General features: G+C 46.5%; 2 protein-coding genes across 2 annotated transcripts; both read right to left on the reverse strand.

Moving 5' to 3' along the window:
- Positions 1–294: 294 nt before the first annotated feature.
- LOC142492953 (heme-binding protein 2-like) lies at positions 295–4,609 on the reverse strand. Its single transcript, XM_075596263.1, has 4 exons — positions 4,350–4,609; positions 1,943–2,072; positions 1,321–1,486; positions 295–829 (listed from the first exon to the last, which is right to left on the reverse strand). The coding sequence occupies exons 1-4, from the start codon at positions 4,506–4,508 to the stop codon at positions 655–657; spliced, it is 630 nt and encodes a 209-aa protein (XP_075452378.1). The 5' UTR covers positions 4,509–4,609; the 3' UTR covers positions 295–654.
- Positions 4,610–14,983: 10,374 nt separating this feature from the next.
- On the reverse strand, positions 14,984–16,825 carry SMIM26 (small integral membrane protein 26). Its single transcript, XM_075596264.1, has 2 exons — positions 16,510–16,825; positions 14,984–15,245 (listed from the first exon to the last, which is right to left on the reverse strand). The coding sequence occupies exons 1-2, from the start codon at positions 16,646–16,648 to the stop codon at positions 15,052–15,054; spliced, it is 333 nt and encodes a 110-aa protein (XP_075452379.1). The 5' UTR covers positions 16,649–16,825; the 3' UTR covers positions 14,984–15,051.
- Between the last annotated feature and the right edge of the window lie 9,198 nt (positions 16,826–26,023).

The raw sequence follows: 26,023 nt of genomic DNA on the forward strand, positions 1-26,023 counted from the left end.
TCCTACAACGCGGATGCAGGAGCACAAATAAGCAGAGCTTGTATGCGGACCCATGGTGATGGTAGGACCAGCCTGGCTCAGTATATTAAAAAGGTTGAGTTAATCAAGTATGGAAAGGAAATATCAGCACTGGGAGCTAGTGTAGATGTTTTACAATTTCTGTGTAAACCAAAAATGAAGAATGTCACTTCAAACATGGTTGTAAATGTACAACTAATACATAACATCAAGCCTTTATAAAAGTATACAAAGTGAAAAGTTCAATAAAATGCGAGTTAAAAAAAAATCCAATAATTGTATTTTTCTCCAATATTTTGTTTTTTTTAATGAATAGACGAATAAATGCTGTTACAAGCACAACATAGGCCATTAGTTTATTTCCTGTTACTACAGTATTAGGACAGAGAAAGAAATGCTGCACAAGTCTTTATACATTAGCTCACTCACACATCTGCAGTGAGTTAGGACATTTGAGATGATCGTTAAAAAAAAAACAAAGGCAGTGATACAGAGATTGATTACATGACTTAAGTGAAAAGTCGTAAAGCGCCAACTGTATCATAACTGACATTTTAAGCAACTCCTAAATGTGTTGCTAACTCAACAGGTTATGCACAGGATACAATTTATCACATACAGTATACATCTCTTGAATTACTTTGCCATGAACCACACTTCATTGTGCCGGTTAAAGAGCATGAATGGAGCATCGTAGCCAGCACTTGCGTAGAATGAATCATCAAAAGGTTTCCCCAGGGTCTCCAGCTCTTCTGATAGAGCTTTGGCATTTTTTTCAAAGTCAGATCTTAATGCGTAGCCACTGAAAGACCTGAAAAATAGAAACGCTCATAAATCTGGTCTCTTATCGCTTGTCAAGTAAAAGGCAGCAAAATTAGGGGGAGCTGGGAAGCTGTGTGGAAACAGTTTTTTTGGTTTTTTTTAATCTGCTTATATAAAATTTTGTTTTTTTGTTTTAATAAACAGTATGTCAAAAATAAAGACTAGTTGACTGGTCACATTTAGTTGAGGATTTGTAAAACCTTTTAATAGTATGATGGATTCCGGCTTTAAATAGTTTTAATAGGAGAGGAGGGGAGGTGGAGGAGAACATACAAAACACCACCAACTGCTATTATCTGATGTGAAAATTTTAGCACTATATAGTGATGTTTGATATGGACTTTATTCTTCGTCATGTCCATGCTTTTCTTGAATCTCCTATAATCCAAGCTCATGACTGATTAATTCTTATGATAATTAAAAATGGAGGCATAAAGTAATTGTAGATTATGAAACAAATGTGTGTAGCTAGTCACTTACCGGACATACATATACTGTGCAGGATAGCTTTCAAGGTAAACGTCAGGGTTCAGGGGACTAGGAGGAGTGGGCAGTGCCGATGGCACAAAGAAAGACATGGTAACATTAGTAGGTCGTGTCAAAGGGACAACGGTCATCACAGGTACAGTCATTGGAATCTTTATGCCTAAAGAGAAACAGAATGTTAGAACTTGCCATTTTCGTTAACATGAATTAATGACTGAATAATCTGCAAAATAATAATTAAAAAAAAATATACAATGATATTGGGACTTTAAAATTAGTACTTTAAAAAACGCGAGAACCAGTTCATGGAACTATGATTTTGGCACTGGAGCCCTCCATAAAACACGTACAAATCTTTTGAAAGCAAGAACTATCATTTTACCGAAGAGATAAGTTTGGAGGAAGAAAGGTCTCGGCTTCAAGCACTTTATGGGCTAGCATCAGCTTGTTTAATGTCTGCAGCCCTCAAATTCATTTACACTGAAGACATACAAGGACTAGTTTGAACAGGTGTACATAAGTCAGCCATAAACATAAGGTTTTACGCAACTTTATAAGCTACACAAGAATGTTACATAACAGAAAAGCGACAATTTGAAAGAATTAAATACTGCACCTTGAGTGTTATTTCCACTGATATATTTAAACAGGCGTCTAAAGCTAGTAACTATGCCAAAGCCAAAGTAATCCTGTTCAACTTGTGTGGTCACCCAGCGGGTTGCTTCATACGCGCGTTGCTCAAAAGTCTGAAATACAGTACAGGTTCAGTTAAAGATTCTGATCACTTTTCTGACACGATAAGCAAGCTTTTGTAATGTACAAGAGACACTGAGGTTCTGAAACCCAATCCCTACCAGAGTGTGCCATCTGGTTAAAACAGTTCAACAGAATGAAGATCATGTGTCCATATGGTGAAAAGCATGGAGGAGATACAATGCAATCAGTTTGGGTGACTATGCAGTCCCAAATTGTTTTTTTGATCAGCCAATAAGGGATTAATAATAGCGTTTTCTCATATAGTAATACATATAGAGTTTCAGATGTCTGTGCCAAAGAGTTTACAACAAAGAATTAGGTTTGGTGAATGCAACCTCCCCCTTGAAAGGGAGTATTTATAGCATGATGTTCCCTTTATATCATAAGGGCTCCGGTCATGTTGGACCTTGCGAAGTTCAAGGCACCTAAAGGGTTAAAGCCACAAAAGTGCTCAACTTTACTTCTATGTTATGTCTCCTGTCTTTACTATTGCAATGTCCATTTCTTGCGGTTTTTAGAAATACCCCTTTTAAAATTATGTAGTTGAATTTGAGATTAGTGGCTAAAAATATGCCTATATATTATGGCGTGAATGACAGCAGCCATTCCGACCTCTTTGTTGCCTTTAAGATGTGCCCGGTACGGCACACCAAGGTTCCTTGTGCCATACAAGTACCGGCCTAGGACATGTCAAATCACACCCAGTGTTTAACCGCCACATCTCTACACCGGTCGCGTCGCTGCCACGGTGAGCAACTGACCTTAACCTAAAAACCCCTAAAGCCAACGCTAAACCCAACCCATAAAACCTTAACTACTTACCCCAACTGCTAAAACCCCTTAATGTACTTACCTTATTGGCGAAACAGCCAGCGGCTGAGTGTTTCCTGGCAGCCGAATACCAACGGAGACTTGGTCGCAGCGATACAGCTGCGACCAAATGCCCATTTCCGTATGGCATGCTATTTATACGCACTTTCTAGGGGTAGATTGCATTGAGATCTGAATGGAAGGGTTGCTCTTCACCGCAAGGGTCACTAATGTGCCAGAATGTCATAAGGGCACCCTAAGGCCTTGGCGGCGCTGGGCGGGCTCACGCTGGCCACACACATTGCGGCAATGTGTGTGGCCAGCGTGAGCGAGCGACTGCTCGGCGCTTAGCTGCTTGCAGAGCAAGCAAATTTGATTTTGCTGCTCGAAAGCATGTCACATGAGTGGTTCGCCCAATGAGGGCGAACCAGCTCAGTGACGTGGCCGCGCCCCCAGACGAGCGCGCACCTAGCCTGCCACGAATCGCCCGGCCGAGCAGGGCGCAGCTCACGAGCGCCAGCAGGACCGCTCCCTGACTGGCCGCAGCCCCGCTGGCGCTGACTGCGCTCGTGCTTGAGTAGTGACGTCACCAACTCTCCAAGCATGAGCGCGGGTGTCCTGCGAATTTTGCGCGCGTGGGGTTGCATGGGGGGGGGCCTATTGAGCGCGCTTCGAACACTTTTTTTTTTACTTCCCAATCGCCAAGCTTGGGAGAGCGTGCGTGCCCGCGCGGGGACACGAGAATTCACTTTGCACAAAGTAAACTCGGCAAGCATCGCCCGCTCAGCGCTAGCGGTGACGCAGCCTTAGCCAGGCCCAAGGTAGGTCTGCCTCTTTAGATATATAGCCACACACACACACTATTTTCATGTGCATTTCACACCAAATATGTGAGATTCTTTTACTATGCGTCATAATAAATCAAATTGCACAATGTTTTTATTTGATCAAAAGTGCCAGAATCCACCAAACACATAACCCCATTGTACCGTGGTGCAAAATATGTTGGTGCTTTACAACTAAACAAAAACAGCTTCTTTTTTTGTAAAAGCGGACAGCTATAAAAACAGGAGTCGCTGAATAGGAGCCAGATAGTGACACATGCAAGTCACATAATACAGAACTCTGCCAAAAAACTACCAGAGTAACCAAGCCACCCCCTACATAAAAACAAAGCTCCTTATTTAGCCGGTGGGTGCAGAGGGGGGGACATGTCCCATCACTTGTTTTGAAAGAAGAAAAGCTTACCATCTTCTACCTTTCGAGCATTAATAGGGTATGAAGCCTTTTTTGGGGGAGGGGGGGGGAGATGAATAAGACTACACTGAGCCTTGTCCCGCTGTTTAATAGCTTTAGCAGACAGTACCAGTACCACTACTTTTCTTAATACTCCCTGTGTAAAACAGCCTGTTATTTCAGAACCACTAAGAATAAAAGCCCTGCTCCGCCACGCTTACTTGGTATTCCTTCACCAGCTGATACTTGGGGCACTCCAAGCTGCGGCAGAACGGAGGAGACTGGGACACAGCGCCGCTCTCCTCAGCAGTAGCCAGACTCCCCCCGCATAGTGCGAGCAGGCTCAGCAGCACGGCCACCGCTCCCCCACACATCATCATCCCGGAGCTCACTCCACTCGCCAGTGGGAACGGGGGCTGCGGCGCTGCTCCTTATATATGCAGGGGAGTGTCGTGAGGGGGTAACCCCTTCCGTGCTGGAGGGAGCCCCCTGCATTGCTTTGGAATGAGTTGCAGCACACCCTGCAGGAACATACAAATTAAAAGGGTTAATTAGCATTGTGGGGGCTGCCTCCTTATGTTGCCTCGCACTCCCCTCACGTGTTGGGCAGAATGACTGAGACGTGACCCCTTTTTGTATAACAACAAGCCAGCTCCATCACGCCCACCTAAATAGGCTCCCCACCGATTGGTCAGCCAACCCCCCCCCCCCCCCCCCCCCACCCCCCTCCCCAAAGTGTTCCACCCCGAGTGTTCCATCCCTGGCTACTGTGCTGCAAAAATGATTTCGCTTAGGGCAGTGATTCTCAACAAGCCCTGACACCCTATGTATGTTATAACTCCAAGCCAGGTGTGTCCTAAAAATATAAGATAACATTTATAAGGTAAATGAAATGCAATACTAAAGGAGCAGTGCCCCCTGGTCGTTTTCTTTTTACCCCCCCCCCCCCCCCCAAGGCCCCCCAGGCCCCCCAGGCCAATAGGAAGCTGCAACATCAGCTGCTGCTGCTCCCTATATGGTCCATGTGAAGCTGGGGATTTAAAGCTGCAGTTCACGCAATATCCTGCATGTGTGTTTTTTTTTAAATAAATCAGTTCTGTAGTTAGAAAAAGTACTTTTAGCATTTCTGTTTTAAAAAACAACAACTTTGAAAGACCAATTTTCTTGTATTCTATTTTAACAAGCATGCTTGTTCCTATAGCAACCATTTACATTCCCCATATTTAAAGATGTCGCCAAACTTCGCCGATCAATAGACGGAGAACGAATTGACCGGCAGCTATGCAGTTCTTTAGGTAAGTAGAGATTGCCCACATGAAACTATTGAAGTAAAAAAAAAAAGAAACGGGAGCTTGAACTGCAGCTTTAAATACCAGGGAGTTCCAGCGCTGCTTTCACTGGCAAGTATCTGAAGAACTAGAGCGCCCCTAGACTAGTTTGTTTCAGCTGTGGGGACCCCCTGCTTCCCATCCTGGGAAATAAAAAGTGGGGGAGGGGTGAGTGGGGTTACAAGAAAAAGCAGCAATCCCTTCAAAATTATATGTTTTTTTTTAGTTGTGGTCCTCCATCCTCCAGGGACTTAGATATTTGTTAGGTTGGCGGCACGTGCACGGTACTTCACCGCGATCTGCGGTACCTTTTTTGGCGTGGCCAAAATGGGTCGGGGAAGCGGCCATGAACTTTTGCAGAACGTGCAGAAATGCTGCTCGGCTCCAACAACAACAAAAAAGTTTAATTTGGCAATACAAAAGTCCAACACGAGTGCTGCATATTTCCCTTGCAGAGATAGAGCCGCGCAGAGCATCGGCTGATCCCTGTAGAATTTAATTATTCATATGGATGCCCTGCTGAGCGTTATTTGGTGCCTTGTGCTTCTGTAACCTTGCTTAGCAACGCCTAATCAAATGACTAATGCAGGTCAGCAGTGTATTGAGTGGCTCCATAGCTGCCTTTGTGTGTGTGTGTATCCACCCCCCCTCCCCTGTTTATGCCAAGCTGCCGGCGATCTCCCCTCTTCATTGGCTCCCTGGTGCACCACGTGATGCGTCGCCGCCACACGGGAACACCATCCTGTTGTAGCCCCTGCTGGCTGACACGTCACAGTACGCAGTGAGCCGGGGAGCGAGGAGGCACTGGGGACAAAGAAGGGGCTGGTGGGAGGCGCGCACACAGTCGTGCGTGCCGCCGGCTGCAGTGGGGACCTAGCCTAAGGGGGGAAGGTAGGGCTTGTTGCACAGGTTCTGCGAACCGGCATAATCCCTCTACTGGGATTTTTACTGGTTTTGACACCATAAAACTACAAATGTCGCTGCGATGATATAATCTAGTTTTTTTTAGTTTAAAGCAGCAGTCCGTCTTTTTTTTTATTTTTTAAACTAACCTGAACCATAGGGTCCCCCAGAGCTGATCCGTGCTCTCCCAACCTCTGGGGACACAGTTTTGTCCACTTGCCCCCTTGGACACAAAATAACCACGGGGTCAGGGCACGCAGAAGCAGGCAATAGAAAGTTGTGATGTTATAGGATGAAGATGAGCTCAATAGTAACAACAAGCATCACTCCTTGGAAAATCTTCTTAAAACCTCATATTATTTAGGCATCACCAACGTTCCTTGAAAAAGGCTCCTTTGAGGACTGACATCTCGGTGGCCGAGTGGCGGACTGAAACTGTTGCCTCCCATAGGCACTTAACCCGGACGCCTCCTCCTGCAGCGCTGCCCTTCTCCTCCTGCAGCATCGTAGCCTGACGTGACAATGCGTTTCCATGAGAAAACAACGCCATGTGACATCACGTTGTCATGGCAACACGTCACCATGTGACGTCGCAGCATCATTTGACGCCACAATACTGCAGGAGGAGGGCGGCTCAAAGGAGAAGGGAAGAGACCTTTACAGAGGCCCCACGCTCTCCCCCGGCAATCAGTGGGGAAGAGAGCGGGGCCTCTGTATGCCTCCCTAGGCCCGGGCCTGATGGGAAATCCTCCACTGGTGGTGCCTTAATAAAACAATGTTTTAAGAAGATTTTTCAAGGAGTGATGCCTGTTGTTACTATTGAGCTCATCATTCAATAACATCACGGCTTTCTATTGGCTCCCTGTGCGTGTCCTCACCCTGTGGTCATTTTGTGTCCTCTGGGCAAGAGGACAAAACTGTGTCTCGGGGAACGGGGCGTCCCCAGAGGTTGGGAGACCACGGATCAGCTCAGGGAAATCCTTGTTCAGGTTAGTTTAAAAAATAAAATAAAAACAGGGACTGCTGCTTTACACTAAAATATAGATTATGACAGCATTGCATTTACATTTACAGTAAAAAAACAACTCCATCATTTCTAGTGTAGCATAGTCCTCCGGCTACTATCTTTCTTTTGGCCCTAACAGTATAAGTCCTGTTAGGTACAGGCCCTAGCTTGTTGTTGCAGCCTGGATGCACTGTTGCTGTATCCAGGGGCGGGCCTAACAACAACCAGAGAGTCCTTGGGGAGGATACTGGCTGGGTCACATGCCATAATGTGATACCAGTCAGTATCGGACCTGCCCTGTTATAGGGCAGGGTTACAAGCCCCTCCCCTGGGGTAAATAAGCTGACACTCTCCCAGAAGTCAGGGCTCTCTCCCCTCCCCTGTGGAGTAGCAGCATTTCTACCCTTTATTTTATCAGGGGGTGAAGGGGCCTACCGGGCCTCAAGCCCTGTGGGTGCTGCTCCAGGGAATGTGCCTGTTCTGATTGTCAGCCTGTTGTTAAGACTCAGTTGTACTATACGTGGTGACTACTTGTCTGGACACTATCTGAGCTGCCACCCTCACACGAAGGGACTGTAAAGTATAAGCACGGAAAAGACAGCGCACAGCTCTTCTAACTATTGTAATTGGCAGCTGCAGCAGCTAGCTTACACACAGTCCTACTCAGGGAAACCCCACAAGAATATTACCACGAATCCCCTTGGATTAGGTGTCTGGACCTCTCTATATCTCAGATATTCATCTAGTTTGATAGCTGCAGCATTCACTTGATAAAAGTATATCTCTAGACTAGTAAATACTAAGAGACTTACCTATAAGCGATACTCCAATCGACGCACTGAAAAGACAAAGTACGGCTCTATTAAACACAAGCGACAGCCAATGTAACAGCTGTAGCAATTCTCCGTCAAACAATCCTAGATACGGCAACATCTAATATTACAATTAACCCCCTCACTTCAGGGTTATGTGCTGTCCTAATGCTTTATAAACAAACATCATCAAAATCAATCTACTAAGAGGCTTACTTTCAAATGGCAACATAGTTGCCCTTCTTACCATACGACACACAGATACATGTTATCTGGCTTTTGGATACAGCCAGTATTATCTCCACTGCAACAGTATCCTTCTGATCTATCATCTATCTCTGAGGTATCATTTTGGGAAATGGGCCGAGCACTGAGCTTTAACCCAGCCCCTCCACTCTATCTCAGTTAGATAGCAGAGCACATACTTAATAACCATCTACAGCTCTGCTCATGGGGAGATAAATACCCCCTCTATTAACATTCACAACGCCAAGGCTAATTTGTGCTCCTTGTGCTTTACTTTACCTATACGTATTAAAATGTGAATTTCTAGTTGATACACATTACTCATTACCTGTGGCGGTGTGCAACCCATTGGGATCTCTGTAACTCTTGTACAACTGTACATATCCTAGGATATTTCCCAGGTAGCACCCGCCCTATCGACCAACAACTTTTGGGGGTTTGAAGCAAGGTTATCTTCCCTTTACCTACCCAACTGAGCGGAATTGCAACTTTAAAGCAGCAGTCCAAGCTGCCGGGTTTTTTCCCCTTTTAATATGTGCATCAATACAATCCACACAATAAGTAATTAGTTAAGTTGCCAATCGATCCGTTCTCCTGCGATCGATTAGCGAAGATTCGGCTCGGGGGTTTACAAAATGGCTGTGAGTGCAGCAGAAGAGGACCAAAGATGCAAAGTTCTGTGGGGAAGATCATGTGAAAAGGCAGTCACTAGATACAATTGGTGCACTGCTGGAGAGAAGGCAGGGCTCGAAAAGGGGTGTACCAGAGCCTGTTTCAGAAGAGGAAGAGAATGTGACTTTGTAAATGGTTGCTACAGAAACAAAAATACTTGTTACATTATAATACATTAAAATGTAATTCAGAGTTGTTTTTAAAAAATGCTACAAGTATTTTTTAATAGTACAGAACTGATTTATCAAAAAAAAACCACACATCTAGGATTATGCCAGGTCTGCAGCTTTTAAGGGGGCGTGCTTTCCTGAAATCAAATATAGTACCTTTACTTTCATTATGGCACTTCAACCATAACAGCTCCTTGTCAACCCATTCAGTACCGGAGGGGCCTGAAATTCATTGCTCTTATCAAAGGGTTAAAAAGTAAACTAAAATAACTGTAAGAACAGTGTAGAGAAGTAGATCCTCTAGGGCAAGGGGTTCATGAGGTGTCAACAAAATATGTGTAATGGCGGATCCGAGGCAGTACAAGTGGTTCCTAAGCCCTAAACCCCTTTAACCTAATACTAGGGTGACCAGACGTCCCGGTTTTTCGAGCTCTGTCCCCACTTTTTTGGGCTCTGCTCCCGTTTTCTGTACTACTGGCGAGCACCAACTGTGCATGCGCAAAGTGCGCATGTGCGATCGGCACTTCCCAGCTGCTCGTGCTCATGTGCGATGTGCCGACTGTGAATACGCGATTGGCACGTGCTGGCTGCTCTTGCTCATTGGCTGCTCATTGTTTTGCTTCTGATATCTGTTATGCAGCTATACGTTTTGGGCAGCAGTTACCATCTTACCTCACATGAATGATACATACAGGGGGTGTTTGGCTATATACAGTTTAGATTTCAGTGTATATTATATACAGCCACACTCCCTTCCATGTGTGTGGGGGTCTTTATTTGTTTAGAGACAGCCAATGTGAATTGTGACATATATATGGTGCTATGTCATCATTTATGACAGCACACATAATATTCCACACTGACTGTGGTGGCATCATTCTTCACTTGTGAGGCTGACCCATCCTGGTATTCCTCTGTTGTTTCCACGCTCGCGTAGTTCAATAGATAGGTTATTTACTAGGTGTTGTGTTTACTGCCACCTATATTAGGCAATTGTGCCACCGTGTGGTTACTTATAGGCTCTTGCTAACCCAGTGACCTCATCATTTACACCTATCCTATTCTATTACTCAATACTACATTTAGTCCTGGTTTCACTGAGGGGATTTTATTCACATTTATATTATACACTATCACTTGTATGTCACATTTTATATTGAATTAGATGTTAATAACATTTTATTATTTTGTTTTATACTAATGGGGTCTCTCGCTATCTATAGTACTCCCTTGGTGTTATATGTTCTAGGTTCAGCATTACCTATCATAACATAGGTAGAGTGCATATTAAGAGGGATTCTTTCATGTGATACTTTGGTTTCTCATAGTTGATGCATCCAGTAAGCTCCAATCGCGCATGCGTGACCGGCAAACTTTTTTACCGGGACAAATCTGGTCACCCTACATAATACCCATAACCGTGTCCCCCTCCCTTTCTCCTGTGCCCTTTGGAATGCACACTCCCTTTCTAACAAGTTCCTCACTGTACACGACTGCTTTTTCTCCCATTCTCTGCTGCTTTTTGCTATAACTGAGACCTGGCTCACTCAGTCTGACTCTGCATTAGAAGCAGCCCTCTCTTATGGTGGCCTTTCTTTCACACTCCACACCGATGGCAGAGGTGGAGATGTGGGGCTCCTCCTGTCCTCAATCTTCCTTTACTGAACCCTTCCTATTCCCCCCTCTCTTGCTTTTCCCTCCTTTGATGCTCACACTGTCCAGATTTTTCTCCTCCCCCTCTCCACGTGGCGGTCATCTATCAACCAACTACCTCTACTCATCCCCCTTCTGTCTTTTTCTCTGACTCTCTTTCATTCTCTCCTCTGTTCTTCTCCTTGGGGACTTTAACTGCCATATTGATGACCCCTCTCTCCCTTGGACTTTCCGCTTTCTCTCTCTAAACTCTTCTTTTGGCCTTCACCAATGGACTGCTGCCAGCACCCATCTAAGCTCATTTACTTTCTCTCACCTCCCCTTCTCCACCTCCCCCTCCTTTCTACAGAGACCTGCGCTTTATTAATCTACCGCCTCTTGATTCCACTTTAGGCTCCACCCTTTCTTCGCTCTGTTCCGCTAGACTCGGACAACCTGGTCACAAAATACAACTCTACAAGCCCTATCCTCCACTCGATCTACATGCCCCTATTTTTCTGTCGTTCTCACCCTTCTAACCGTGAGCCCATGCTAACCTGCCAGACATGCATGCTCCACTCCTGCACTCGCTCCTCTGTACACCTCTGGACTAAAATCTCATACTCTACCTGTCTTCCTTCACTACAAATATATCCTTTCCTGTTTCAACTCTTCCCTCTCCCAGGCTAAATAATCCTCATGACTTTGCTGACTATTTCAAGACAAAGGTGGATTCAATTCGGCAAGGCATCCTCTCTATATTCTACTCCTCTTCCTAACTCTCCTCCGGTCTTCCTTGACGTTTTCCTATGCGACAGAGAAGGATATGTCGCTGCTAATGTCCTCTTCTCCTTGACCCCATTCCCTCCCATCTCCTCAAACCTCTTGCTCCTACTCTTATCCCCACCCACACATATTTTAAACTCCTCCCTCTACTATGCTACCTTTCCCACATCCTTCAAGCATACAGCAGTTATACCTTTACTCAAAAACAGCAAGCTTGACCCTACCTGTCTTTCTATCACCCTGTCTCCCTCCTGCCTTTTGCCTCTAAACTCCTTGAACGCCTTGTATTTTCTCACTTGCTCCATTTTCTCACCACCTATTCTCTCCTATATCCTCTACAATCTGGTTTCTGCACTGCTTATTCCACTGAAACTTCCTCACTAAAATAACTAATGACCTCCATGCTACCAAAGACACAGCTCATACATTCTTGTCATACTACTCAACCTCTCTGCAGTCTGATACTGTTGACTACCCTCTTTTCCTTCATAGTCTCCATACCCTTGGTATCCGTAAGAGAGCTCTATCCTCTCTATCTTCCTACCTCTCCCATCGGACTTTCAGTGTCTTATTTGCTAACTCATCCATCGATCTCTCTGTGGGTGTAGTCCAAGGGTCTGTCCTGGGACATCTTCTCTTTACACACTCTCTCTAGGTGACCATCTCACATCCCTTGGGTTCAAATATCACCTCTATGCTGATGACACACAAATGTACCTTTCGACTCCTGACCTTAGACCTACCGTACTGACCAGTCTCTGAATGGCCCTCCGCCAACTCTAACTTAATATGTCAAAGACGGAGCACCTCATACTACCTCCCAAGCCTGGCCCTACTGCCCCTTCTACGTTACTGTTGGCAGCACTGTTATACTGTACACTCTTTATCACTAGCACACTGCCTAGGTGTCACATTTGACTCCTCCCTCCCATTTTCCTCTTCCATTCACAATATAGCTAAAACGTGTAGTTTTTTCCTCCGTAACATTGCAAAGATACGTCCTTTCCTCTGTTGCTCTACTGCTAAAACTTTTAACGCACGCTCTCCTTTCCTGTCTCGACTATTGTATCCTTCTACTGTCCAGCCTTCCGGCCTCTCACCTGATCTCCCATACAATGTATCCTAAATGCTGCTGCTAGAATCACTTGACTCTCTCCTAAATCTGTCTCTCAGCATCTCTCCTGCTGAAATTCTTTTCCTGGCTTCCTATTAAACTCTGTATCACTTACAAAATGATCCTCATTACTTTTAAGGCTATACACGCCTTTGCCCCCTTACATATCAGCCCAAATTTCTCACCATACTCCTGCTTTCTGCTCAAGGATGTCTTCTGTCTACCCCTTTTGTATCCAACGCCTTCTCCCGCCTAAAACCTTTCTCACTCTCTGCCCCACACCTCTGGAATGCCCTCCCCCTCAATATCTGACTTGCACCCTCTCTCTCCACCTTTGGGACCTTTCTTAAAACATACCTCTTTAACGAAGTATATGTGTAGCTCCGTGGCTGATACTATACATCTCATATGCACTGCCCGTGGCCCCTTGCAGATGCACTTACCAGAACACCCTCCTTCTGTCTCTGTAAGTTCTCCCACTTACCACTTAAGATTGTAAGCTCTTCAGAGCAGATTCTTTTCCTATTGTTTTGTCTTAAGCGCTTATTCCCATTGTTATATTGTCACATGTATTGCAAAGTGCGATGTACCTGGATGGCGCTATAAAAATAAAGATATACATACATGAGGGGACTGTAGTGTGTGCATTCTGTCTGCACACGGAGGGGCAGTTTGTGGTCTTATTAACCATGTGGTCCCCACACAAGCTCAGGACACTATACTGCCAGAGAGCGGTCAAACAACTGTTAGCAAGAGTAGGCAATAATAAGATTTATTAATGAGGGGTGCGTGGAAGAAATATTGTCTAGCAACGAGTGCATAATATAAGAGGTTGAAGGAAACCGCTGGTCTCGGGCAACAAAGTTACCTGTAACCCAGTAACCATGACTCAATCAATAAACAGGGAGTGTTGGGAGAGGGGTTTAACTATTAGTTTTTTGCAGTGATTGAATTGGTGAGAATGAGAACTCTCCTACACAACATGGCTTACTTGGTAAGTACACCTGAGAGACGTTCTGCAAGTAGATAGATTTGTCAGACTTGAAACATATTTCACACTGGACTGAAGGGAGAGCCTCAATGAGCAAAGTACTGACTGAAAGGCTGCGGCCCGCTGCTTCCGCTGCAGGCTGCGCATGCAGCCGAGTCTCTCCCGGTCTGCAGTGAGCTGCAGGGGGAAAGACGGGGGGGGGGGGGGGGTCGTGACAGGGGGGGGGGCGTGACAGGGGCGCTGCCGTGACGTCACCTGGCGGGTTTGCCCTCATTGGCTGAACCGCCGGGGGGGCGTGGCCTAGCGCTCCGTCACGACTCCTGCTCTCAATTTTCTTGAGAGCAGGAGTTTCTGTCGGCGCCCCCCCCTCGCAGCGGGCCCGGCTCCATTGTGGGGTGGATCTTGTCCCTGCAGCGTCCGCCACAGCAGGCGCTGCAGTAGCCAGCAGGGACCTGGCCAAACAAAGACAATGACTTCGATGCAGACGAGCCTGGTTCCAACCTTGATATACACAAATGAGATTGTAAGCTTGACTGGGCAGAGTAGCGTTGTACTGTATGTACAGTGCTGCGTATACCGTCATATTTAAGAACGAAACATTATTATTAACTTAGCGATTCGGTAAAATAAAAAGAATAAAGAAACTGCCTAGGTCCTATCCTGATCCCTCACACGACATACCATAAAGTTGGAATAAATGCGGCAACAGGGACACCTGTACTAATCTTCTGCACAAGGGGTGTATAATGCTGTCACTAACTTGCTTCTTTTTAAAGGACTTGACCACGTGACAGCAGAGTGCGCAACACACATCCTTTACTTGGGATGATTTTGCCTCATAATTTCTTTGATATTTGTACCTTTGTGATGCAAAAAAAAAAAAGTAATTTATTTTTAAAAAAAGACACCCTTTTTTGTACCATAAATATTGTATTTTTTTTTTATATGGTACAAACAGTTTTGCCCCAATATCTACTAGATGTTTTTTGTAATCAGGCACTGTTACCATCACTTTTTTTTTTTAAAGTCACTTTAGCCATCTTAATATACAGTCCATATCACGCAAACGCCTATGATCAAAAATGCAAAATTAACAATAACCCTTTCTCTGCCAGAGAGGCCTACACCGCATTGGCAGAGCAATGCATGCAGGCACCTCTGGCCGAAAAAAAAAAAAAAAAGGGTTAAACAGAAATGTAGTGAGTAATTGGCATCTTTATTTCCAAGCAGATTAGTCCCATGCTCCAGCCATGTCGGCAGCATCTATTTTTCGGACGTATCGCTTCCAGCCGTTGTGTCAGAGGCTTCCTGGAAAAACGGTTTCACAAAATTGTAAATCCTGGTGGAGTAAGGCACAAAGTTTTCCCTGTAAACAATAATATGGTCAACATAAGACCCTCTTTTTTCTTCTGCTGGCTTTGGGTCCAGGGGAGGAGTGTCCATTATCACCTCTTTATCTGTGAATGGAAAAAGAAACATGCTCTGACACTGAAAGGGAAATTCTAAATCGGAGAATGTACTTATTTAAATAATTAACATTTCATATTTGTAAATACACAAGAGGGAAGTGCATTTATCAGTGATGTTATACACATCTCTACATTTTAATCTAGATGTTCAAAGTGTGATGAGTCATTGGTTTACACGCACACATAATATTTCTTCCTTTTTAAAGGAGAAAAGAGCATTTATTTTGAAAGGCCCAGTGCTTTCTGTTTTAGATACATAAATATTAAACATGTAATAATATTGATCTTTAAGAGGTTAATTCCACTATTTAACATGTTTCTAGTTCCCCGAAATCATACACAGCACCAACATTTTATTAGGATTTTTGTACCAATGACTTTTAAATTTTAAACATATAAGGAGAAAGAATTTTAGTCATGTTTAAGTGACAATCGCACAGCTACTGCACTACTTGTCTAACAGGAGAGAACAGCTTAATATTCTCTCACAATTGTTATCCTGGGGTGCCATCTCCTTCTGTCACTTTATTATTTTGCATCTAGGCGGGCACCAAAATGAGATTGTAACCTTTTTGGAGCAGGGAGTCACTTTGTCTGTAAACTCTAAACGGGATCATAGAGCTACAAGGTTAGGACAAGTATCCACATTTGAACACCTTTCAGTCCAATCTCTGCAACACAGCAGCATCATTCTGCATTGAGGGATGCTGAAAGTTAGGCCTCGGACATAGTGGCATCTCCCTTGCGGAGGCTGAGGGAAAACGGGTGCTTTCCCTGGCCATACTAGACGGGCCGTGCCGAGGGGCGTCATGGAGCCGGTTCGCCCTCATTGGGCAAACCGCTCAGGTGACCAGCCTGTCGCGCCAAGAAATCAGTTTGAACTGATTCCTTGCGCAACGCGCGCCCGCTTCCGCGCGCACGCCGCATGGACACGAACAAGGCAGTCTGTTCGCGTCCGCGCGGTCTGCGGCCTTACACTAGTCATTGACCTCACAAAGGTTGAGTCTGCCCTCCACTGGGTGGTGCTACCAGACAAGGTCAGTAACTAAAGTCATTGACACATGACAGCAGTGAAGATAATACCATTTTAAAATGATCATTTACAAAGCTACACTTTTTTTTGCGCGGGAACTATATATATTTATATATTTCACAAAGCGTTATCCATTTGTGCTCCTAAAGCATGAACATTTTATTTTTTATTTATTTAGCCTGAAAATCAGACAAAAGCCCCTGGGAGGCGAAGTGTCACCTGTCTCTGGGCTGCTCGCTTCCCCCCGCCACTTCTTCCGTAGTTGGAAAAACCCAAAGCTGCCGATCATGCCCCAGATCCCGATCGCGTACACCGCAGACACCCGGATGTTCCATTTCATAAACTCGTTCACCTTCATCCCCCGGCGCTGGGCTGTGAGGCCACCACCCGTTCAGCACTGACCAGGGACACGCAGCTCTGTCTGCTGTTAAATCCCCGGCGAACACGTGGCTCCCAGAGCGGTGGAATGCTTGCGCGCCCCAAGTACCCACTTAACGTAAAGGACACCGCCACTACAGTTAAGGGCAAGCGCAAGCAACCGTACCCCCACGTGACACGTAAAATATTGCGTGAGGGCTTTGGAGGCCATCTTTGTCTAGGGCAAATTATCGCAGCTGCTATCCAATTGATCTATATAGTAATGGTCCAACTGTGTCCGGCGTTCCCCTACTTTATATTTTAATTAACACAGGATATGCACTCTTCTTAAAGATAAGAGGAATTTATTTAAAAAATGTGTATATTTATTGCTTTGCAAAATAAAGTCGTTTTGACCCAGTTTGACACTTGCAATTGTATTTAATTAACTCAGTATCGCTGCATGTTAAGGCACTTCCAGATCTTTAATTACCAAGGAACGGATCAGAAAGTCATGCTTTTGCATTTCATATATTCCATTCCCTTTCTGTATATAATGCATAAACATTATATTAATGGTAATACGAAAGTGTTAAAGAAATGACGTCCATGTATGTTAATCTAGATCCAAGTGCTCACGGTCCTGGTAATATAGATTTGAAGAACAACATTCAAGCATGTGGTTTGCTATGAACACAGACACGCAGCGAACCACCCGAGCAGTGGTTCATTTATAAAACTCGCCTTAAAGCCTTAAAAAAAAAATGTTTTTTAATATGCAGCGCACTTTCCCCACCCCCTGAGAGATGTGTGGCTACGGTGTGTGTATATGGTGCACTACCTGTGGTGCGCAGGAGATCTGAGTCTCCGCTATTGGGATCCTGGGGTATACCGGAGTCGATGTTCGATCAGTAGCGCCTCCACCTGTGCAGGATTCTATGATGTAGAACAGGCCTGCACAACTCGTAAAGCGAGAAGGGCCGAACTGCTCCAAGGAAAAAAAAATTGGTCCGCATGGGTAAAATCATCATCATCATCATCTCTCCTCCAGCACCTCTCATCATCATCATCCTCATATCTCCCCCAGCACCCCTCATCATCACCCTCATATCTCCCCCAGAACCCCCTCACTATCAACCTTTGCGATACTCCCTATCTATCTCTCATACCCCCATCTCTCCCCCTCACCCACACAATACTCCCCCTCCACATCAAACACACAATACCCCCCTGCACACCACACACATCCCCCCCCCCTGCACCTCACATCCTTCTCCCCCCTGCACCTCACATCATTCTCCCCTGTGCACCTCACATCATTCTCCCCCCGTGCACCTCACATCATTCTCCCCCCTGCACCTCACATCATTCTCCCCCCTGCACCTCACATCACTCTCCCCCCCTGCACCTCACATCACTCTCCCCCCCTGCACTTCACATCATTCTCCCCCCTTGCACTCACATCATTCTCCCCCCTTGCACCTCCAATCACCCCCCCTGCACCTCAAATGACCCTCCCCTGCACCTCCAATCACCCCCCCCTGCACTTCAAATCACCCCCCCTGCACTTCAAATCACCCCCCTCTGCACTTCAAATCACCCCCCCCTGCATTTCAAATCACCCCCCCCATCACTTCAAATCACCCCCCCTGCACTTCAAATCACCCCCCCTGCACTTCAAATCACATCATCTCGCCCCCCCCGACCTTCCCTACCTTACCTTACCTTGAGGTGGAGGCGGCAGAGCAGACAGGACTGCACGCACGCTCTAGCAAGCAGCAGGCAGGAAGTGCCTCAATGCTAGAGTGCGCTGCTACCCTGCGAGGGGGAGAGCGGGCTCGCGGGGGAGGGTGACAGCGGGCTCGTGGGGGAGGGTGACAACGGGCTCGCGGCGGGGGCGCGGGAGAGCAGACTCGGGAGGGAGGGGGAGAGCAGAAAGCCGCCGCAGGCCGCACATTGAGTGATGCGGCCCGCGGGCCGCGTGTTGTGCAGGCCTGATATAGAATAACCCCGCTACAGGACCCGCATACAAAAAAACACACACTTATGAAAGATAACAGTTTTACTGAACATAAATAACCTAGGATATATATTTAGCCAGGGTCCCTCCGGTCCCCCTGTCTCCCGGTTCCTTTTCCCCTTAAGTGTGTGCTGCTGCGGGGGCGAGCGCGTCACCGGAGGCTCCCGGCGACATCAGTGGCAGGACCCCGCCATCTTTACTGTGTCCACGCTGGCGCGGAGGTTCGCGCATGCGCAGAAGTGACACCGCGGACATCTTGCATTTGGCGTTAGGCTCGCTCGTGCGCAGATGCGATGCGGTGGCCATTACAGGGAGTGAGAAGAGGCGCTCCATAGTCAGGGACATAACCGAGTTCGCACCTGCGCAGTTAGCAGCGGCGGCGGCCATTACACAGCGTGCACACGACCCCAATGTTAAAGAGGGCCATAAAGGACTACAACTCCCAGCAGCCTCTGGGGACTGCCCTATGATCCCTGTCACATGCAGCCAGACAGCCAATAAGGCTGTCTCATGCTGCATTTAGATACATTGTTGTGTGCTGAGTCAGGAAGCAGACAGTGAAGCACATGAGTTAGTAGGAGCTGGGACACAGAGAGGGGAGGGTGTGTTTGTGCAGGAAGGAAAGTAGCCTTCTGTACTAGGCCAGAAGTTTCCCCCAGGCCCCAGCTAGGCCCTACTCACCTCAGCTTGTGGTTTGCTGCAGGGACTCCCCTTAGGATAGGGACAGCGTCCTGTAGAACCAGCATAGTGAGTGTTACAGCCAGGTTACATCCTGGCCCTTAATGGCAAGAGTGAATCACTCTCTGCGGCTGCAGAGAGATAAGAGACTGTCTAAAGGTGGAACACTCCATGCGGGAGCCACCCACAGTTGAAGAAAAGGCGGAGGCGTCTTGGATCATCTCCTGAAACAAGGGATTCCAAGCAAGCATCTGAGCGTCCAGGTGTGGACATACCCGGCAGGTATCTGCATCATACACCAAGTGCACCAACCTCATCTCATGTAGTGGGCAGCGCTGTCTCACACTTGGGTGGGAGGGCACACTTGGGACTTTGGTATATGGCATGGGGTTATCACCCGTGAGGAGCAGTGTTACAGGGTGACACTGAAGTACTGTTGATGACATGTGATGTGATGGTTATGTTTCATATACAGTAAACTGTTCTTATATATACTTTGGTGTATGTGCTTACTGTGTATGTGGATCCTGTGTAGGGGACATTCTACACTCCTAGAATCCTACACAGGTGGAGGCGCTGTAAGTAAGATCGTTCCAGAGGATTCACCCCAGGCTCTCACTAGCGGAGGCTCAGGCCTCCTGTGAGCCTAACAGGTATATTGCACCACACCTGGTAACATGTAGGTTCCCCCTCACATGCACTCTATTTGCGATTGGGGGTGGGGGAATACCCATTACATATATATACCACCAACCAAGCCACGCACGGCCGTACCCTCCAATGCTCCGCTCCCCCACCCAAGGTGTGTGACAGCGCTGCCCACTATAGTGTTTGAGTTGGTGCACTGATGTGTTGGGTACCTGCAGGGTGAAGGGAGGGGGATGAGAGAGGATGAAGGGAGGGGGAATGAGAGAGGATGAAGGGAGAGGGGTGAGAGAATGAAGGAGGGGGGGATGAGAGAGGATGAAGGGAGGGGGATGAGAGGATGAAGGGAGGGGAGGATGAAAGGGTGGATGAAAGAGGATGAAAGGAGTGGAGGATGAAAGAGGATGAAGGGAGTGGGGATGAGAGAGGATGAAGGAAGGGGATGAGAGAGGATGAGGGGAGGGGGTGAGGACGAGGGGGTGGGAGGGAGAGAGGATGAGATGGGGTGCATTATTGCTCGCCATAGGCCTGTATGACTGCAGGTCAGTTATTTATCTGACCATTACGTCATTTGTTCTAACTTTCACTCCAAGCATGCCTCAATTTGCACTATTTCATATTCTATTTGTTAAAAAAAATCCTCGGGCGGGCACTCCCTCCCAAGACCCCTCCCCAGATGTTTTTTTACTAAACAGAATATAAAGTGGTGCAAATTGGTGAATACTTGGAGTGAAATTTAGAAAAAATTACGTAACTGTCAGGTCATTTATAAATAACATCCTTCCTCACCAACGATTTTCGCGCGTCGCACCTTTCACCATTTTGTCCAGTATTTTTGGACAAGCCACTTGGCAACCCTATTTTCCTCCCAAGTCCGCTTGGAAATATTATTCACATATTGGCACATGTAGGTAACTTGGAGCTTGGTCAGTGGTAAAGTTGCATGAAATATTTGTGGTTTGGAGAGAATTACCCTCCTGCACCAACAAGTGCACTCACAAAGTCACAGACCAACAACACCATTGCTAGAGAAACTTATAGCTGCACTTCGTGAACCGCATATTAAGTGGAGAATGCGGTTTTTCATCTAGAAAATTGTGAGTTTCCATTTGGCAGAACCCTAGATTTCATTTTTTGGGAAGCTGATTGCACTATGTCGTTTTTTTGTATTTTTTATTTCATATGGTGATACTTGCGCTCCCCAAAGCTTCGAACTAACCATAAGGAAGAAGAAAAACAGAACCTTTCTTCAGAGGATTGAGCTGCGAATTATTACTTAAAATTTGTTTTTTGCACATGCTGGTTCACATTATTTATACACTTATTGTACATTTGTTTATGTATCATAATCACCAATTTAAGCACTAATATCACTCTATATAGAAGCGCCGTAATACCACTTTTTGCTATTAACCCTCGATAAAGCTGTAATGGAATTTAAAGCAGAAGTCTCTTTATTGGCCAAAAGAACTACAGAGCTGGAAAATAAGATGGACGTTTCCTTACAAAACCAGGCGAATACTGACGATGAGGTGCTGCGTCTCAACGATGAGATAAGAGCTATGAAGGATGGTATGGATGACCTGGAGAACAGGGAGCGAAGACAGAATCTACAAATTCGCCATATCCCTGAGTCTGTGTCCACGGAAGCCCTCCAGCCATATCTTAAGAGACTTGACCCCAAGCTACAAGATGGCGATCTTCAGATAGATAGAGCTCACAGAGCCCTGGACCCGAGATTTGATGACCCCAGAAGAAGCAGTGACGTGGTTCTGAGACTCCATCAATATGCAACCAAAGAAAGGATTATAAAAGGCTGCAGAAACAGAGGCTCAATTGATTTCGAAAATGACTCTATCCAGTATGCTACGACCAGTGACTGCAGTACTCCAGTGTAGCCAAATTTCCTTATGACTAGGGGAACTACATGTGCTGCCATTACCTGTGGCTCACAGAAGGCCTAAGCCTCCGCTGTTGGGAGCCTGGGGTAAGCTCTCATTCTCCTCGGTACAGCGCCTCCACCTGGGAGGGATCCGAGCTCTGCAGGATAACCCCTCACAGGAACCAATACTGTATTGAGAGATACGCACACACAGGTATAGTATATCAGTTTACTGACACACACAAATAATGATAGTACATTACCCAGTACCCCAGCACAATACCCACATGGTATATGGCCAACACAAAGTCCCCCACAATGTCCACACCTAGGTGTCCCCGAAGTGAAGCCCACCCAAAGTGTGTGGAGTAGCGCTACCCCTTTGTTAGATTGTTGGTGCACGTGGTACCTCTCCTGGTCTCAGGCCAGAACAGGTTACTTTGGAGATGGTGGATATGCAGGACCGCACTGTGAGCCCATTACGAATCCCTCCTCTCCTTACCGATGGAGTCCACGTTCTTGAGGAAGCTCCAGCTGGAGTGCCTCCCTTAAAGTCTCTCAGTGGCCTGGGTCTGGTCACAGATCGCAGGTCGCAGATCACAACGTGGCGTCCTGTCACTGGTGCACTAACTGCACTCAGTACTAATGGGGAGTGTCCCTATCGGGGGTCTTCCCTACAGTACACAAACTAGAGGGGGCTCAAGGCCTTGCTGGGACCTTCGGGGCAGATCTGGCCTAGTCCGGGAGCCACTGGCCCCCAGACACTACCTTCCCTGGTGGTGTCCCTGCTCTCACTGGCGTGCTCTCTGCATTTGTGCCAAACTATCTCTCCTCTCAGCACCTAAGGCTCCTGAGACATGTAGTCCCTTGCGTAGCCGTCTTCTAAGATGGCCACCGCAACTCCGGGTTACTGCGCATGCGCGCCTTGTTCTATCGCGCATGCGCGAGCACAAAATGTCAGCTGCAGCTCGGCACCCTCGGCACATGCGCACGGCTGCAATTGGCATGCGTGAGCTTGAAGATGGCGGCCCCCGTGTGCCGGGTACGCTGCGGATCTCCGGCGCTCCTATCTAGCCCACAGTCCCCCTCTCCGGCACAGGAGGTAAGAGGGGACCCGGCTACACCAGGAAAAGGGGATCCGCTACCGGTGGGCCTTCCCGTTCCGCCTTATAGTCAATCATGAAGGCAGACAGATTTCGCTCTGTTGTCCTGAAGAATCTGCATCCTTCCTATCGGCCTTAAATATGACCCCCAGGCAGGACGAGAATATAGAGGATGATCAGTCGACCGAGGTGGCAGTAGTCCGGAGAGGAAAGAGCTAAGATCGACTAAATTCTTGCGGGAGTCCCGCTGAGTCCCCCTGATGTTCAGAACCTTGGAAGACTCAAAAGTCCACGAACGCTCTCCTAATCGGTGATCTGGCCAATCACGGTGACCCTGAGAAATCTATGCCGGATTTATAGCTATGTTTGTTCCTCCTATGCTTTTTCTCTATCTCCCCATTTATTCCTTATAATCTACTCTAGGGACTGTTTCATCTGCAAATCTACCGCCCACTGTCTGGATTCCAGTCTGTGACTGGTGGAAGAAGCCAACGAACGAGCGGATTGAAGGCCCTGGTGATGGGTGAGGGGGCCTAGGCTAGAAAGGGTCTGTTTATGTTTATGGACACAAAGAGCATTAAACTTTACTGAAGGACAAGAGCAAATTTCTGCTCAATTCTAATGCTTATAGACACAGTGTATCCTAACACAAAAGGGTTGATTTGTTTACTGTTTACTGTTACAGTGTGTTTATTAGGGGGTATTTTTCCTTTTCCCCTCCCCCTTTTTCTCATCATATACTGTATATACTTTAAGAAAGCTCCGGTGAGGGTGCGATCAGGGGAGTGAGAATAGAAGGCGGGTTGCGTGGGGTGGAAGTGGGTGGAAGTCCTGTATACCCGACGTCAGGTCGCCCCTAGTAGGGCCATATGCCCGACAGGCCCTATAGAGTCTGGCTGCAAAACTGGGATGAGTAGCTGGTTACACTCATCTTTCTTTACAGTTTAATTTTTGTTTTCTTTGTTGTTACCCAAGTTTCAGGAGGGGGAAAGTTCTCTCATTTTTTTGTCTACCCCCATCTGTTCACAACAACCATTAAAGCTCTACGTTCACAACTTTCACATGAGAAAGAGATACACGACATTGGGAATGACTAGCCAAACACCATTGAGGTTAGTATATCTGAATGTTAAAGGCCTCAATACTGTAGTAATGGTAAGCGCAGATTGGCTTTAAAAGAATTTAGGAATCTGAAGGCAGATATTGTTTTCCTACAGGAGACACATTTTGATACCCAGGAGCCCCCAAATACTTTCAGCGGGACATACCCTATAGCATTTTACTCATCTTTTACTAGTAAAAAAAAGGGGGTTGCGATACTGATGAAACAGGATATTCCGTTCCAAGCATTGGAGGTTAGGAGAGATCAAGGAGGGAGGTCCCTTGTGGTTCATGGGCTCCTCTTTGGCCAAAAGATTACGTTAGTGAATGTTTACGCGCCCAACGAGGGACAAATTGATTTCTTAAGGGAAACATTGGAATCTATGGGAGATGGCCGAGATCAGCTGCTGATCCTAGGAGGAGACTTTAATATGGTACCAGATTAGGGTTGCCAGGTTTTCACCCGGACAGGCCGGTAATTCTGCTGCATGTCCAGTATAAAATTGGAGGTAATACCGGACACCTATGTGTCCGATATTACCATTGTTGTGGCTGTGGCAGCGCGAGGGCTGGCATGGTCAGTGGCGAGGGCGGCGGCAAGTGTAGTGCAGAGAGGGCGGGCGGAGGCAGTGAGAGGGCGGGCCGGGACGGTGGCTTGGCAGAGCAAGGAGGACTGGTGTGCTGTCCCTGATTGGAGGAGAGGACAGCGGGGGCGGAGCCTACACCCCGGCGACCCATAGATATGTTCTGTGCTGTCTGTGTCCTGCAGGTCAGGAGATAGGTAAAGTACAATGTGGGGGGGAGGTGAGGGTATATTTAATATGGATATGGATGGTGGTGGGATATTTTATATGTATTGGGGAGGTGGGGGGATATTTTATATGTATTGGGGAGGTGGGGGGATATTTTATATGTATTGGGGAGGTGGGGGTATATTTTATATGTATTGGGGAGGTGGGGGATATTTTATAATGTATTGGGGAGGTGGGGGTATATTTTATAATGTATTGGGGAGGTGGGGGGATATATTATATGTATGGGGGTGGTGGGGGTATATTTGATACTTATGAGGGTGGTGGGGGTATATTTGATACGTATGGGGGTGGTGGGGGTATATTTGATACGTATGGGGTTGGTGGGGGTATATTTGATACGTATGGGGGTGGTGGGGGTATATTTGATACGTATGGGGGTGGTGGGGGTATATTTGATACGTATGGGGTTGGTGGGGGTATATTTGATACGTATGGGGTTGGTGGGGGTATATTTGATACGTATGGGGTTGGTGGGGGTATATTTGATACGTATGGGGTTGGTGGGGGTATATTTGATACATATGGGTTTGGTGGGGGTATATTTGATACGTATGGGGGTGGTGGGGGTATATTTTATACGTATGGGGTTGGTGGGGGTATATTTTATACGTATGGGGGTGGTGGGGGTATATTTGATATGTATGGAAGTGGTGGGGCTATATTTGATATGTATGGGGGTGGTGGGGCTATATTTTATATGTATGGGGGTGGTGGGGCTATATTTTATATGTATGGGGATGATAGGGGTATATTTTATATGTATGGGGGTGGTGGGGCTATATTTAATATGTTTTGGGGAGGTGGGGCTATATTTTATATGTATTCAGGAGTGTGTTTTTTTTTTTTTATATGTATTGTGGGCGTCGCAACTTTTACTATTGTGTCCAGTATTTTTGGACAAGCCATCTGGCAACCCTATACCAGATCCAAATATGGACAAGTCCACCCACACAGAGCAATCACACTCTGCAATGACGTCAAGTGTAGCCAAGAAATTCAGACTGCTACGTAAAGAATTTTTTATTGTGGGATGCCTGGCGTGGCTCACATAAAGGACAAGGAGATTATTCTTTTTACTCGCCCCCACACAATTCGTACTCCAGAATCGATAATATATTTGTATCCCCCCCCC

This window comes from Ascaphus truei, chromosome 4 (genome assembly GCF_040206685.1).
Source record: "Ascaphus truei isolate aAscTru1 chromosome 4, aAscTru1.hap1, whole genome shotgun sequence".
Classification (NCBI taxonomy): domain Eukaryota; kingdom Metazoa; phylum Chordata; class Amphibia; order Anura; family Ascaphidae; genus Ascaphus; species Ascaphus truei.